The 12478-nt window shown below is 39.5% G+C and overlaps 1 protein-coding gene across 1 annotated transcript; it reads left to right on the forward strand.

Annotated features, from left to right (window-relative positions):
* Nucleotides 1-421: 421 nt before the first annotated feature.
* On the forward strand, nucleotides 422-3030 carry LOC116888489 (olfactory receptor 2K2). The gene has a single exon (XM_032889766.1). The coding sequence runs from the start codon at nucleotides 1125-1127 to the stop codon at nucleotides 2064-2066; it is 942 nt and encodes a 313-aa protein (XP_032745657.1). The 5' UTR covers nucleotides 422-1124; the 3' UTR covers nucleotides 2067-3030.
* The last annotated feature ends 9448 nt before the right edge of the window (nucleotides 3031-12478 follow it).

Raw genomic sequence — 12478 nt, forward strand, 5'->3', positions numbered from 1 at the left:
TGTTGGAGCAACAGAAACCCTGAAGCAAGGAACAGAAACAAAGGCAGAAGTACTGCGACATGGACCATCTGATTGGTGCATCTTTCTAAGAAAGCAGGCAGAGACAGTGGCAACATGGCAGGATGGCAGTGGAAGGAATATTTGAGAGCATACATGTTTGAAGAAAGACTGGAGAGAATCAGAAGGAAAGAAAAGGTTTGACAGTGATAATGAGGCTATAAGTAAAAGCAAATACTTTTTGGGTTTTTGTTTTGTTTTTGTTTTTTGTACCACTTTAAAAAGACTTGAGAAAAGAATGAAATAACTATCATTTTAAATCTTATTGTCAAAGTTTTAAATAGAAAAGCCTAAAAGATCTGACCCCTGTGTTTCCTGAAATCATGCATTTTAAAAACATAACAAGAATACTACCTGAGAAAATTTCTTTTGGAACTCTTTAAATAACAAGTAGTGAAAGGAACTGTGTATTGGACATATCAGTGTTTAAATGAGGTGGGTTATTTTGTTTGACTTACAAAATGGTTCTTAAGTGTAACCATAGTGCTTTAAACAATATCATCCTTTATGAAAAAAATTTTATAAGGTAACTAAACAGAGTTCTTTTAGACCTAGAACATCATAGAATTTCTTTTAAAAATCATTCATTTCTCTCAACCTTTCTTCCTTTAACCACTGAAGAATATTCCTGAGTTTTAGCATGAGCTGTCACCTCTTCAAGTATGTGACCTACTTTCCTAAATTGTGTTTGATTTACAGAGTTCAAAATGGACCTATCCAATGTCTATTGATGTTTTTCTCCATTCGGTCACTTGCACACCTTTATTGAAAACCTGTTCCAAGGATAGGATTATGGGCTGACAAAAATATTAAATTGGCATTCTGCCGTCTGCTTCATTGTTTTCTAAACTTTGCCATGGATTCATTAAATAGCTTAAGCCTGTTTCTTCTCCTTAGATCAAAGTACACTATCCTGTAAATTTTTTTGTGTGTGGTGGAATTGTGTTTATAACAATGAAAATAAGTCTGGAAGTACTTTTCTAGCTAAGTGGACATTATATGTATTTATGCTCCTCAGATGAAATGAGGAGAATCTTTCTAGAATAGCTGCTTGTGCTGGTGAGGAAATGCCAGGAGAAAATGTCACTGTTTGGAGCCTTTTTTTCCTGGAGGGATTTTCCCGATACCCAAGGTTAGAGATTGTTCTGTTTGTCTTCAGCCTTGTAATGTACCTGGTTACCATCCTGGGTAACAGTACCCTTATCTTAATCACTGTCCTGGACTCACACCTTCAAACCCCTATGTACTTGTTTCTTGGAAACCTCTCTTTCATGGACATCTGCTACACATCTGCTTCTATTCCTACTTTACTTGTGAACTTGCTGTCATCTAAGAAAACCATTATCTTCTCTGGGTGTGCCGTGCAGATGTACCTGTCCCTTTCCATGGGATCGACAGAGTGTATACTTCTGGCTGTGATGGCCTATGATCGTTATGTGGCCATTTGTAACCCTCTGAGATACCCCATCATCATGAGCAGGCACGTCTGTGTGCAGATGGCCGCCATCTCCTGGGTGACAGGCTGTCTGACTGCTCTGCTGGAAACTAGTTGTGCCCTGCAGATCCCCCTCTGTGGGAACGTCATCGACCATTTCACATGTGAAATCCTTGCAGTGCTAAAACTAGCTTGTGTGAGTTCCCTGCTCATGGACATGGTTATGCTGGTGGTCAGTATTCTCCTGCTGCCCATCCCAATGCTTTTGATTTGTATCTCTTATGGCTTCATCCTTTCTACAATTCTGAGGATCGGCTCAACAGAGGGAAGAAACAAAGCTTTTTCAACCTGTGGTGCACACTTGACTGTGGTCATCTTATATTATGGGGCTGCTCTCTCCATGTACCTGAAGCCTTCTTCATCAAACTCACAAGAAATAGACAAAATTATCTCGTTGCTTTATGGAGTGCTTACCCCTATGTTGAACCCAATAATTTACAGCTTAAGGAACAAAGAAGTAAAAGATGCTGTGAAAAAACTGCTGGGCAAAGTGCCCTTGGTACCAGGCATGTGACTGTCACTGATTGGGTACCTGGGACTTTCCCAAGGACGTGCCTGCCACTGGCAGAACTCAGCAGAGAAATTCTAGATATGATTTAGCCCTTTAGGATTCTGACCTGAATGTGAGTTCTGCAGTTCCTCAGCCATGAGGTATTTGTACACAGACTAATTTATTATGGATGTGGTAGGTCCCAAAGTTCACTTACTAATATTCCTTGTCTTGGTGTGTCATAGTTTGGAGGATATCAATTTAGTCACTAGAAATTTGCTCCAAATCCAAAATAAACTTGGATTAAATGTAGTCAGTGAATCTTAGGGCCAGAAGAATACCTTTTGTGCTTCAATACTTTATAGAATTGGGTAGGATCCTAAAGATATAAACCAAATAACTAAAGAATAATAAATATATTGTCATTGATCATGGAAATACAAAAATGAAATCAAAGAAGAATCAAAATACTTGGCCAACACTGTATTGTGGCAAACTTTGATGGCAATGTCCCTCTGACTTCTTGGTCAGAGCTTATTCTACTCATGGTTGTGGCTTCTTAAGCGTTGACTAAAAAAATCCCTGTCTTTTCAAGTAAGGATCTAATATGACTCGCTTGACGCTTGCCTGTCAGCTTTGCTTTTTCTAAGCAAACCTATTACTGAGAAACTATTCTTTCTATGTGCTAAGTCTTTTTTGTTTGTTCATGTATTTTTTTCTTTATTGGATGACTGACTTCACAATGGCTGACAAGGAAACACTGTTCTAGAAATAACAATATTTTTCTTTAGACACCTTAGTCATTCCAGACCCTGGTATTTTCAATGGCATATTGCAGTAAAAATATAGAGTAGGCTTTCATTAGGCTGCTGTTAATTTTATCTTGGGAATAAAACTGAAAATTCTCTGGAGTTTGTTACAAATGTGTTAAATGTAAACAGTACTAGAGACAGAAATGGATGAAACCTTAACTGACAGCGTGACCCTAAAGAACCTGGAGACACAGGAGCAGCCCTATGCAATGCATTTGCTCTGCGACAAGGCCGTCAAGATATGCACATGGAACTAAGTCTTCAGACTGAGATATGACCAGAAGAGGGACAAATAGGTAAGAGATTCTCCAAGTGTCAGACGAGGGACCCATGAGAGAAATGGGGCAGGTGGCCCTTTAGCAGAACTCCACCATGACAATAAAGATTCTAGCCACATGCTTAATAAAGTTGCAGTTATTGAAAATATTTGATCTCAATCAGGGGCTTCCACCATGCCTTTGATCATTCAATTCCTGGATAAAACACACACGACTTTTTTTAAAAATTAGATATATTTCTTTACTTACATTTCAAATGTTATTCCCTTTCCCAGTTTCCTGTTCATAAGCCCCAATCCCCTCCACCTCCCCCATACACGTATTCCCCCAGTGCATCACCTTTACCACCCCCACCCCCCCAGACTATGCGTCCAACCTTGGCAGGACCAAGGGCTTCCCCTTCCACTGGTGCCCCAACAAGGCTATTCTCTGCTACATATGCAGTTGGAGCCCTGGGTCAGTCCATGTGTAGTCTATCAGTAGTGGTTTAGTCCCTGGAAGCTCTGGTTGGTTGGCATTGTTGTTCTTATGGGGTTGCAAGGCCCTTCAGCTCTTTCAATTCTTCCTCTAATTCCCCCAAGGGGGTCCTGTTCTCAGTTTGGTGGTTTGCTGCTAGCATTGACCTCTGTATTGGACATGCTCTGGATGTGTCTCTCACGAGAGATCTATATCCAGTCCCTTTCAGCATGCATTTTTTGGCTTCATCATTCTTATCTAGTTTTGGTGGCTGTATATATATGGGCCACATGTGGGTCAGGCTCTGAATGGCCATGCCTTGAGTTGCTGCTCTAAACTTTTCTCCCATATCCCCTCCTGTGGATAATTTTTCCCCTTTTAAGAAGGAGTGGGAGCATCCACATTTTGGTCATCCCTCTTCTTGAGCATCCTGTGGTCTGTGGATGGCATCTTGGGTAATTTGAGTTTTTTGGCTAATATCTACTTATCAATGAGTGCATACCAAGTGTGTTTTTCTGTGACTGGGTAATCTCACTCAGGATGATATTTTCCAGTTCCATCCATTTGTCTATGAATTTCATGAAGTCATTGTTTTTGATGGCTGAGTAGAACTCCATTGTTTAGATTTACCACAATTTTTGAATCCATTCCTCTGTTGAAGGGCATCTGGGTTCTTTCCAGCTTCTGGCTATTATAAATTAGGCTGCTATGAACATAGTGGAGCATGTGTCTTTGTTGTATGTTGGAGCAACTTTTGGGTATATGCCCAGGAGAGATATAGCTGGGTCCTCAGGTGGTGAAATGTCCAATTTTTCTGAGAAAACTTGAGACTGATTTCTCAATCCCACCAGTCTGCAATCCTACCAAGTATTCCTCTTTCTCCACATCCTCACCAGCATCTGCTGTCACCTGAGTTTTTTATCTTAGCCATTCTGACTGGTGTGAGGTGGAATCTCAGGGTTGTTTTGATTTGCATTTCCCTGATGACTAAGGATGTTGAACATTTCTTTAGGTGCTTTTTGGCTATTCGATATTCCTCAGCTGAGAATGTTTTGTTTAGCTCTGTACCCCATTTTTCAATAGGGTTATTTGGCTCTCTGGAGTCTAACTTCTTGAGTTCTTTGTATATTTTGGATATTAGACCTCTATCAGCTGTAGGATTGTTAAGGATCTTTCCCCAATCTGTTGGTTGCCATTTTGTCCTAATGACAGTGTCTTTTGCCTTTCAGAAGCTTGGCAGTTTCATGAGGTCCCATTTGTCGATTCTTGATTTTAGAGCATAAACCATTGGTGTTTTGTTCAGGAAATTTTCCCCAGTGCCCATGTATTCGAGACTCTTCCCCACCTTTTCTTCTATTAGTTTGAGTGTATCTGGTTTGATGTGGAAGTCCTTGATCCACTTGGACTTAAGCTTTGTATGGGGTGATAAGAATGGATCAATTTGCATTCTTCTACATGCTGACCCCCAGTTGAACCAGCACCATTTATTGAAAATGCTATCTTTTTTTTCCATTGGATGGTTTTAGCTCCTTTGTCAAAGATCAAGTGACCATAGATGTGTGGGTTCATTTCTGGATCTTCAATTCTGTTCCACTGATCTACCTGCCTGTCTCTGTACCAATACTTTTTATGACTATTGCTTTGTAATACTGCTTGAGTTCAGGGATAGTGATTCCCCCAGAAGTCCTTTTATTGTTGAGGATAGTTTTCAATATCCTGGGTTTTCTGTTACTCCAAATGAATTTGAAAATTGCTCTTTATATCTCTATAAAGAATTGAGTAGGAATTTTGATAGGTATTGCATTGAATCTGTAGATTGCTTTTGGCAAAATGGCAAATTAATCCTGCCAATCCATGAGCATGGGAGGTCTTTCTGTCTTCTGAGATCTTCTTCAATTTCTTTCTTCACAGACTGGAAGTTCTTGTCATATAGAAGTTTCACTTGCTTGGTTAAAGTCACACCAAGATATTTTATATTATTTTGGTCTATTGTGAAGGGTGTCATTTCCCTAATTTCTTTCTCAGCCTGTTTATCCTCTTAGTAGAGGATGGCTACTGATTTGTTTGAGTTAATGTTATACCCCGACACTTTGCTGAAGTTGTTTATGAGGTTAAGTAGTTCTCTGGTGGAATTGTCAGGGTCACTTAAATATACTATCATATGACCTGCAAATAGTGATATTTTTTATTTCTCCCCTTCCAATTTGTATTCCTTTGACCTCCTTTTGTTGTCTGATTTCTCTGGCTAGGACTTTGAGAACTATATTGAATAAGTAAGGAGAGAGTGGGAAGCCTTGTATAGTCCTTGATTTTAGTGAGATTGCTTCAAGTTTCTCTCCATTTACTTTGATGTTAGTTACTGGTTTGCTGTATATTGCTTTTACTATGTTTCAATATGGGCCTTCATTCCCGATCGTTCCAGGACTTTTACCATGAAGGGGTGTTGAATTTTGTCAAATGCTTTGTCAGCATCTAATGAAATGATCATGTGGTTCTGATCTTTGAGTTTGTTTGCATAGTGGATTCTGTTGGTGAATTTCCATATATTAAAGCATCCTTGCATCCCTGGGATGAAGCCTACTTGATCATGATGGATGATTGTTTTGATGTGTTCTTGGATTTGGTTTGCAAGAATTTTATTGAGTATTTTTGTATCAATATTCATAAGAGAAATTGGTCTGAAGTTCTCTTTCTTTGTTGGGTCTTTGTGTGGTTTCAGAATAAGAGTAATTGTGGCTTCATAGAAGGAATTTGTTAGTGCTCCGTCTGTTTCTATGTGGCAGAGTTGTGCAGAAGTGGCAGTCTGTCCTGCAGTCTCAGGATGTCTGCACTCCTGGGTGTTCAGCTCTCGCCCCATGGGATTTGGGTCTCCTTTTTAAAAAATTATTAACCATTCCTTTCATTTACATCTCAAATGATATCCCACTTTCTGGTTACCCTCACCCCTCCACTAACCCTCCATCCCACATCTGCCCCTCCCCTTTGCCTGTATGAGAGTGCTCCCCCAGCCACCCATACTCTCTCACCCCACCGCTACAACATCCCCCTACTCTGGGGTATCAGACCTTCCTGAGACCAAGGGCCTCTTCTCCCATTGCTTTCAGGCAAGGCTATCCTTTGCTACATATGTATCTGGAGCCATGGATTTCTCCAGGTACCCTTATTGGTTGGTGGTCTAGACTTTGGTCGGGCCACCTTATGTTGTTCTTACAATGGGGTTGCAATTCCCTTCTGCTCCTCCAGTCCTTCAGCCACTGCCCCATCAGGTTCCCTGAGCTCAGTCTGATGGTTGGCTCTAAGCATCCACATTCACTTTGGTCAGTTGCTGACCTGACCTCCTAAGAAACCACCACACCAGGTTCCTATCAGCAAGTGCCTCTTGACCACGGCAACAGTGTTGGGTTTGGTGTCTACAGACATAATGGATCCTCAGGTGAAGCCATCCCTGGTTGGCCCTTCCTTCAGGCTCTGTTCAATTTTTTGTCCCTGTTCTTTCTTTGGACAGGAACATTTCTAGGTTAAAAACTTTGAGATGGGTGAGTGGTCCCATCCCTCAACCAGAGGCCATGCCTATCTACTGGAAGTGGTCTCCACAGGTTCTTTCTCTCCCTTCTCTGCACATTGTGGTTAAAGTCATCCCTGTTGGATCCCAAGAGCCTCACATTTCTCTGGTGTCTTGGACCCAGCAGTGGCTACCCCAGTTCCTCATCCCCCTGCTACCTAATTTTGTTAGATTTCCTGACCCTCTGTACCTCTCTCACATCTCCTCCAGTTTCTGATACTGCTACCCTTATTTCCTTCCCCTCATTTCCCCTTCCCTTGTCCCTTTCCTTCCACCTCCCACAATTGTCTTGTTTCCCCCTCAATGCAGTACTAAAGCATCCTTCCTTCTTTCTATACTCCATATGGTCTGCAGGTTGTATCATAGGCATTGTGAGCTTTTGGGCTAATATCCACGTATCAGTGAGTGTGTACCATGTATGTTCTTTTGTGTCTGGGTTACCTCACTCAGGATGATATTTTCTAGTTCCACCCATTTGCCTATGAGTTTCATGAAGTCATTGTTTTTAATAGTGGAGTAGTACTCTATTTTCTGTATCCATTCCTCTGTTGAAGGGCATCTGGGTTCTTTCCAGCTTCTGGCTTATTATAAATAAGGCTGCTATGAACATATTGGAGCATGTGTCCTTGTTATATGATGGTGCATCTTTTGGGTATATGCCCATGAGTGGTATAGCTGAGTATTCAGGTAGAACTATATCCCCTTTTCTCAGGAACCTCTAGACTGACTTCCAAAGTGGTTTTACTAGCTTGCAGTTGCACCAGCAATGGAGGACTGTTCCTCTTTCTCCATATACTTGCCAACATCTGCTGTCACCTGAGCATTTTGACTGGTGTGAGGTGGAATCTCAAGGTCATTTTGATTTGTATTTCCCAGATGTTGAACATTTCTTAAAGCCATTCAAGATTCCTCAGTTGAGATTTCTCTATTTAGCTCTGTACTCCACTTTTTAATAAGGTTATTTGACTCTCTGGAGTCTAACTTCTTGAGTTCTTTGTATGTAGTGGATATTAGTCCTGTATCTTATGTAGGATTGGTAAATATCTTTTCCCAATATGATGGTTGCCTTTTTGTCCTATTGACAAAAAGCTTTTCAATTTTTTGAGGTCCCACTTGTCAATTGTTCTCTTAAAGCATAAACCATTAGTGTTCTGTTCAGGAAGTTTTCCCCTGTGCCCAAGTATTCAAAGCTCTTCCCCACTTTCTCTTCTATTAGATTCAGCATATCTGGTTTTGTGTGGAGGTTCTTGATCAACTTGGACTTAAGCTTTGTGCAAGGAAATAGGAATGGATCAATTTGCATTCTTCTAAAAGCAGACTGCCAGTTGAACCTGCACCATTTGTTGAAAATTCTGTCTTTTCTCCACTGGATGGTTTTAGCTCCTTTGTCAAAGATCAAGTGACCATAGGTGTGTGGGTTCATTTTTGGGTCTTCAAGTCTATTCCATTGATCTACTTGCCTGTTTCTGTACCAATACCATGCAGTACTTTTTTTTTTATCATGATTGCTGTATAGTATAGCTTGAGGTCAGGGGTGGTGATTCCCCCAGAAGTTTTTTATTGTTGAGAGTAGTTTTTGCTATCCTAGGTTTTTTGTTATTCCAAATGAATTCGAGAATTGCTCTTTCTAACTCTATGAAGAATTGAGTTGAAATTTTGATAGGAATTGCATTGAATCTGTAGATTGGTTTTGGTAAGATGACTATTTTTACTATATTAATCCTGACAATCCATGAGCATGGGTGGTCTTTCTATCGTCTGAGATGTTCTTTGATTTCTTTCTTCAGGGATTTGAAGTTCTTGTTATACAGATCTTTCAATTGCTTGGTTAGAGTCACACCAAGATATTTTATATTATTTGTGACTATTGTAAAGTGTATTATTTCTCTAATTTCTTTCTTAGCCTGTTTATCCTTTGAGTAGAAGAAGATTACTGATTTTTTTAAAGTTAATTTTATATCCAGCCACTTTGCTGAAGTTGTTTATCAGCTGTAGGAGCTCTCTGGTAGAATTTTTGGGGTCTCTTATGTATACTATCATATCATCTGCAAATAGTGATAGTGTGACTTCCTCCTTTCCAATTTATATCTCTTTGATCTCTATTTGTTGTCTAATTGCTCTGGCTAGAACTTCAAGTACTATATTGAATACATAGGGAGAGAGTGGGCAACCTGTCTAGTCCCTGATTTTAGTGTGATTGCTTCAAATTTCTCTCCATTTAGTTTAATGTTGGCTATTGGTTTGCTGCATATTGCTTTTATTATATTTAGGCATGCACTTTGAATTCCTGAGCTCTCTAATACTTTAACATGAATAGGTGTTGTAGTTTGTCAAGCACCTTGAATTCCTGAGCTCTCTAATACTTTTAGCATGAATAGATGTTGTATTTTGTCAAATATTTTATCAGCATCTAATGAGATAATCATGGGTTTTTTTCTTTGATTTTGTTTATATACTGAATTACACTGATGTATTTCCATATATTGAACCATTCCTGTATCCCTAAGATGAAGCCTACTTGATCATGACAGATGATTGTTTTGATGTGCTCTTGCATTCGGTTTGTGAGATTTATATTGGGTATTTTTGCATCGATATTCATAAGAGAAATAGGTCTCTAGTTGTCTTGCTTTCTTGGGTCTTTTCACAGTTAGGTATCATTGTAACTGTGGCTTCATAGAAAGAATTAGGCTGTGTTCGTTCTGTTTCTATTTTATGGAATAGTTTGGGGAGTATTGGTATTAGATCCTCTTTGAATGACTGATAGAATTCTGCACTAAAACCATCTGTCCCTGGGCTTTTTTGGTTGGGAGACTTCTGATGACTGCTTCTATTTCCTTGGGAATTATGTTGCTGTTTAGATGGTTTATCTGATACTGATTTAGCTTTGGAACCTGATATCTGTCTAGAAAATCATCCATTTCATCCAGGTTTTCAAGTTTTGTTGAGTATAGAATTTTGTAGTAGGATTTGATGATTTTTTAAAATTTCCTCAGTTTTTGTTGTTATGTCCTCCTTTTCATTTTTGATTTTGTTAATTTGAATACTGTCTCTGTGCCCTCTGGTTAGTCTGGCTAAGGATTTGTCTATCTTGTTGATTTTCTCAAAGAACCAGCTTCTGGTTTTGTTGATTCTTTGTATAGTTCTTTTTGTTTCTACTTGCTTGATTTCAGTCCTGAATTTGATTATTTCCTGCTGTCTCTTGGGTATGTTTGCTTTATTTTGTTATAGAGCTTTCAGATGAACTGTTAACTAGCTAGTTTATGATCTCTCCAATTTCTTTATGGAGGCACTCAGAGCCAAGAGTTTTCCTCTTAGCACTACTTTCATTGTGCCTCATAGTTTGGATATGTTGTGCCTTTATTTTCATTGCTTCATTGAATTCTAAAAAGTCTTTAATTTCTTTCATTATTTCTTCCCTAACCAAGTTATTATTGAGTAGATAGTTGTTCAGCTTCCATATGTATGTGGACTTTCTGTTGTTTTTGCTGCTATTGATAAGCAGCCTTAGTCCATGGTCTGATAGAATACATGGGATTAATTCAATACTCTTGTATCTGTTGATGTTTGTTTTATGTCCAAGTATAAGGTCAATTTTGGAGAATGTACCATGAAGTGCTGAGAAGGTATATTATTTTGTTTTAGGGCAAAATGTTCTGTAGACATCAGTTAAATCCATTTGGTCATAACTTCTGTTAGTTTCACTGTGTCTCTGTTTAGTTTCTGTTTCCATGATCTGTCTGTTGCTGAGAGTGGGGTGTTGAAATCTCCACTATTATTGTGTGTGGTGCAATGTATACCTTGAGCTTTAGTAGTGTCCCTTTTACAAATATGAGTGCTCTTGCATGTGGGGGCATAGATGTTCAGAACTGAGAGTTCATCTTGGTGGAATTTTCCTTTGATGAGTACGTAGTGTCCTTCGCCATCTTTTTTGATAACTTTTGGTTAAAAGTCTATTTTGTTAGATATTAGAATGTTCAGCTTGTTTCTTGGGACCATTTGCTTCGAAAAATTTTCCCCATTTTTTTTTTTATTTTGAGGTAATGTCTGTTTTTGTCACTGAGATGTGTTTCCTGTATGCAGCAAAATGCTGGATCCTGTTTATGTACCCAGTTTTTTTTTTTTATGTATCAAGTTTGTTAGCCTATGTCTTTTTATTTGATAATTGAGTCCATTTATGTTGAGAGATACTAAAGATCAATGATTGTTGGTTTCTGTTATTTTTGTCATTAGAGGTAGAATTATGTTTGTGTGTTTCTCTCTTTTTTTTTGTGAAAAGATTAATTTCTTACTTTTTCTTGGGTATAGTTTCCCTTATTGTGTTGGATATTTCCTTCTATTATCCTATGTAGCGTTGGATTAGTGGAAAGATATTGTTTAAATTTGATTTTGTCTTGGAATATCTTGGTTTTCTATCTATGTTAATTGAAAGTGTTGCTGGGTCTAGTAGCCTGAGCTGGCATTTTTGTTCTCTTAGGGTCTGTATGACAAATTCCCAGGATCCTCTAGCTTTTATAATCTCCAAATCTGAAATCTGGTGTACCTTCCTATCTTTATCTGTGCTCAGAGCTAAGGCTGTCCCACAGCCCTTTGGACCCAAAACCTGCTCAGAGAGAGTTGTTCTCCCAGGAGCATTCTCACTCCTAAGTCCACAGGTGAGACCCCATTTTCACTCCAAGGAGGGATGGGCCAGGAGCATACAAGCACAGGAACCACAGAGCAGTCTGGGACAGGACCCTTCCAGACCTAAAAACTGCCTGCAAAGAGCTGGTCTCCCAGGAATGATCTCACTTCTAAGATCACAGGCCCACTGGCCTGCAGGAGGGACAAGCTCCAGTCAGAGACAGCAAGACCGACTAACATCAGAGATAACAAGATGGTGAGAGGCAAGGACGAGAACCTAACCAACAGAAACCAAGACTACTTGGAATCATCAGAATCCAGTTCTTCCACCACAGCAAGTTCTGGATACCCCAGAAAAGCAAGATTTGGATTTAAAAATCACATCTTATGATGATGATAGAGAACTTTAAGAAGGACATAAATATTTCTCTTAAAGAAATACAGGAGAACACAGGTAAATAAATAGAAGTCCTTAAAGAGGAAACACAAAAATTCCTTAAAGAGTTACAGGAGAGACACCGCCGGAACCTGAAGGAAACAGACCGGATAAACAGTTCTCTGCACCCAAATCCCGTGGGAGGGAGAGCTAAACCTTCAGAGAGGCAGACACGCCTGCGAAACCAGAAGAGACTGCTCTCTGCACACATTACTGATTCCAGAGGAAAGCACCAGAATCCATCTGAAACCCTGGTGCACTGAGGCTCC

Source organism: Rattus rattus, chromosome 1, assembly GCF_011064425.1.
Source record: "Rattus rattus isolate New Zealand chromosome 1, Rrattus_CSIRO_v1, whole genome shotgun sequence".
Lineage (NCBI taxonomy): Eukaryota > Metazoa > Chordata > Mammalia > Rodentia > Muridae > Rattus > Rattus rattus.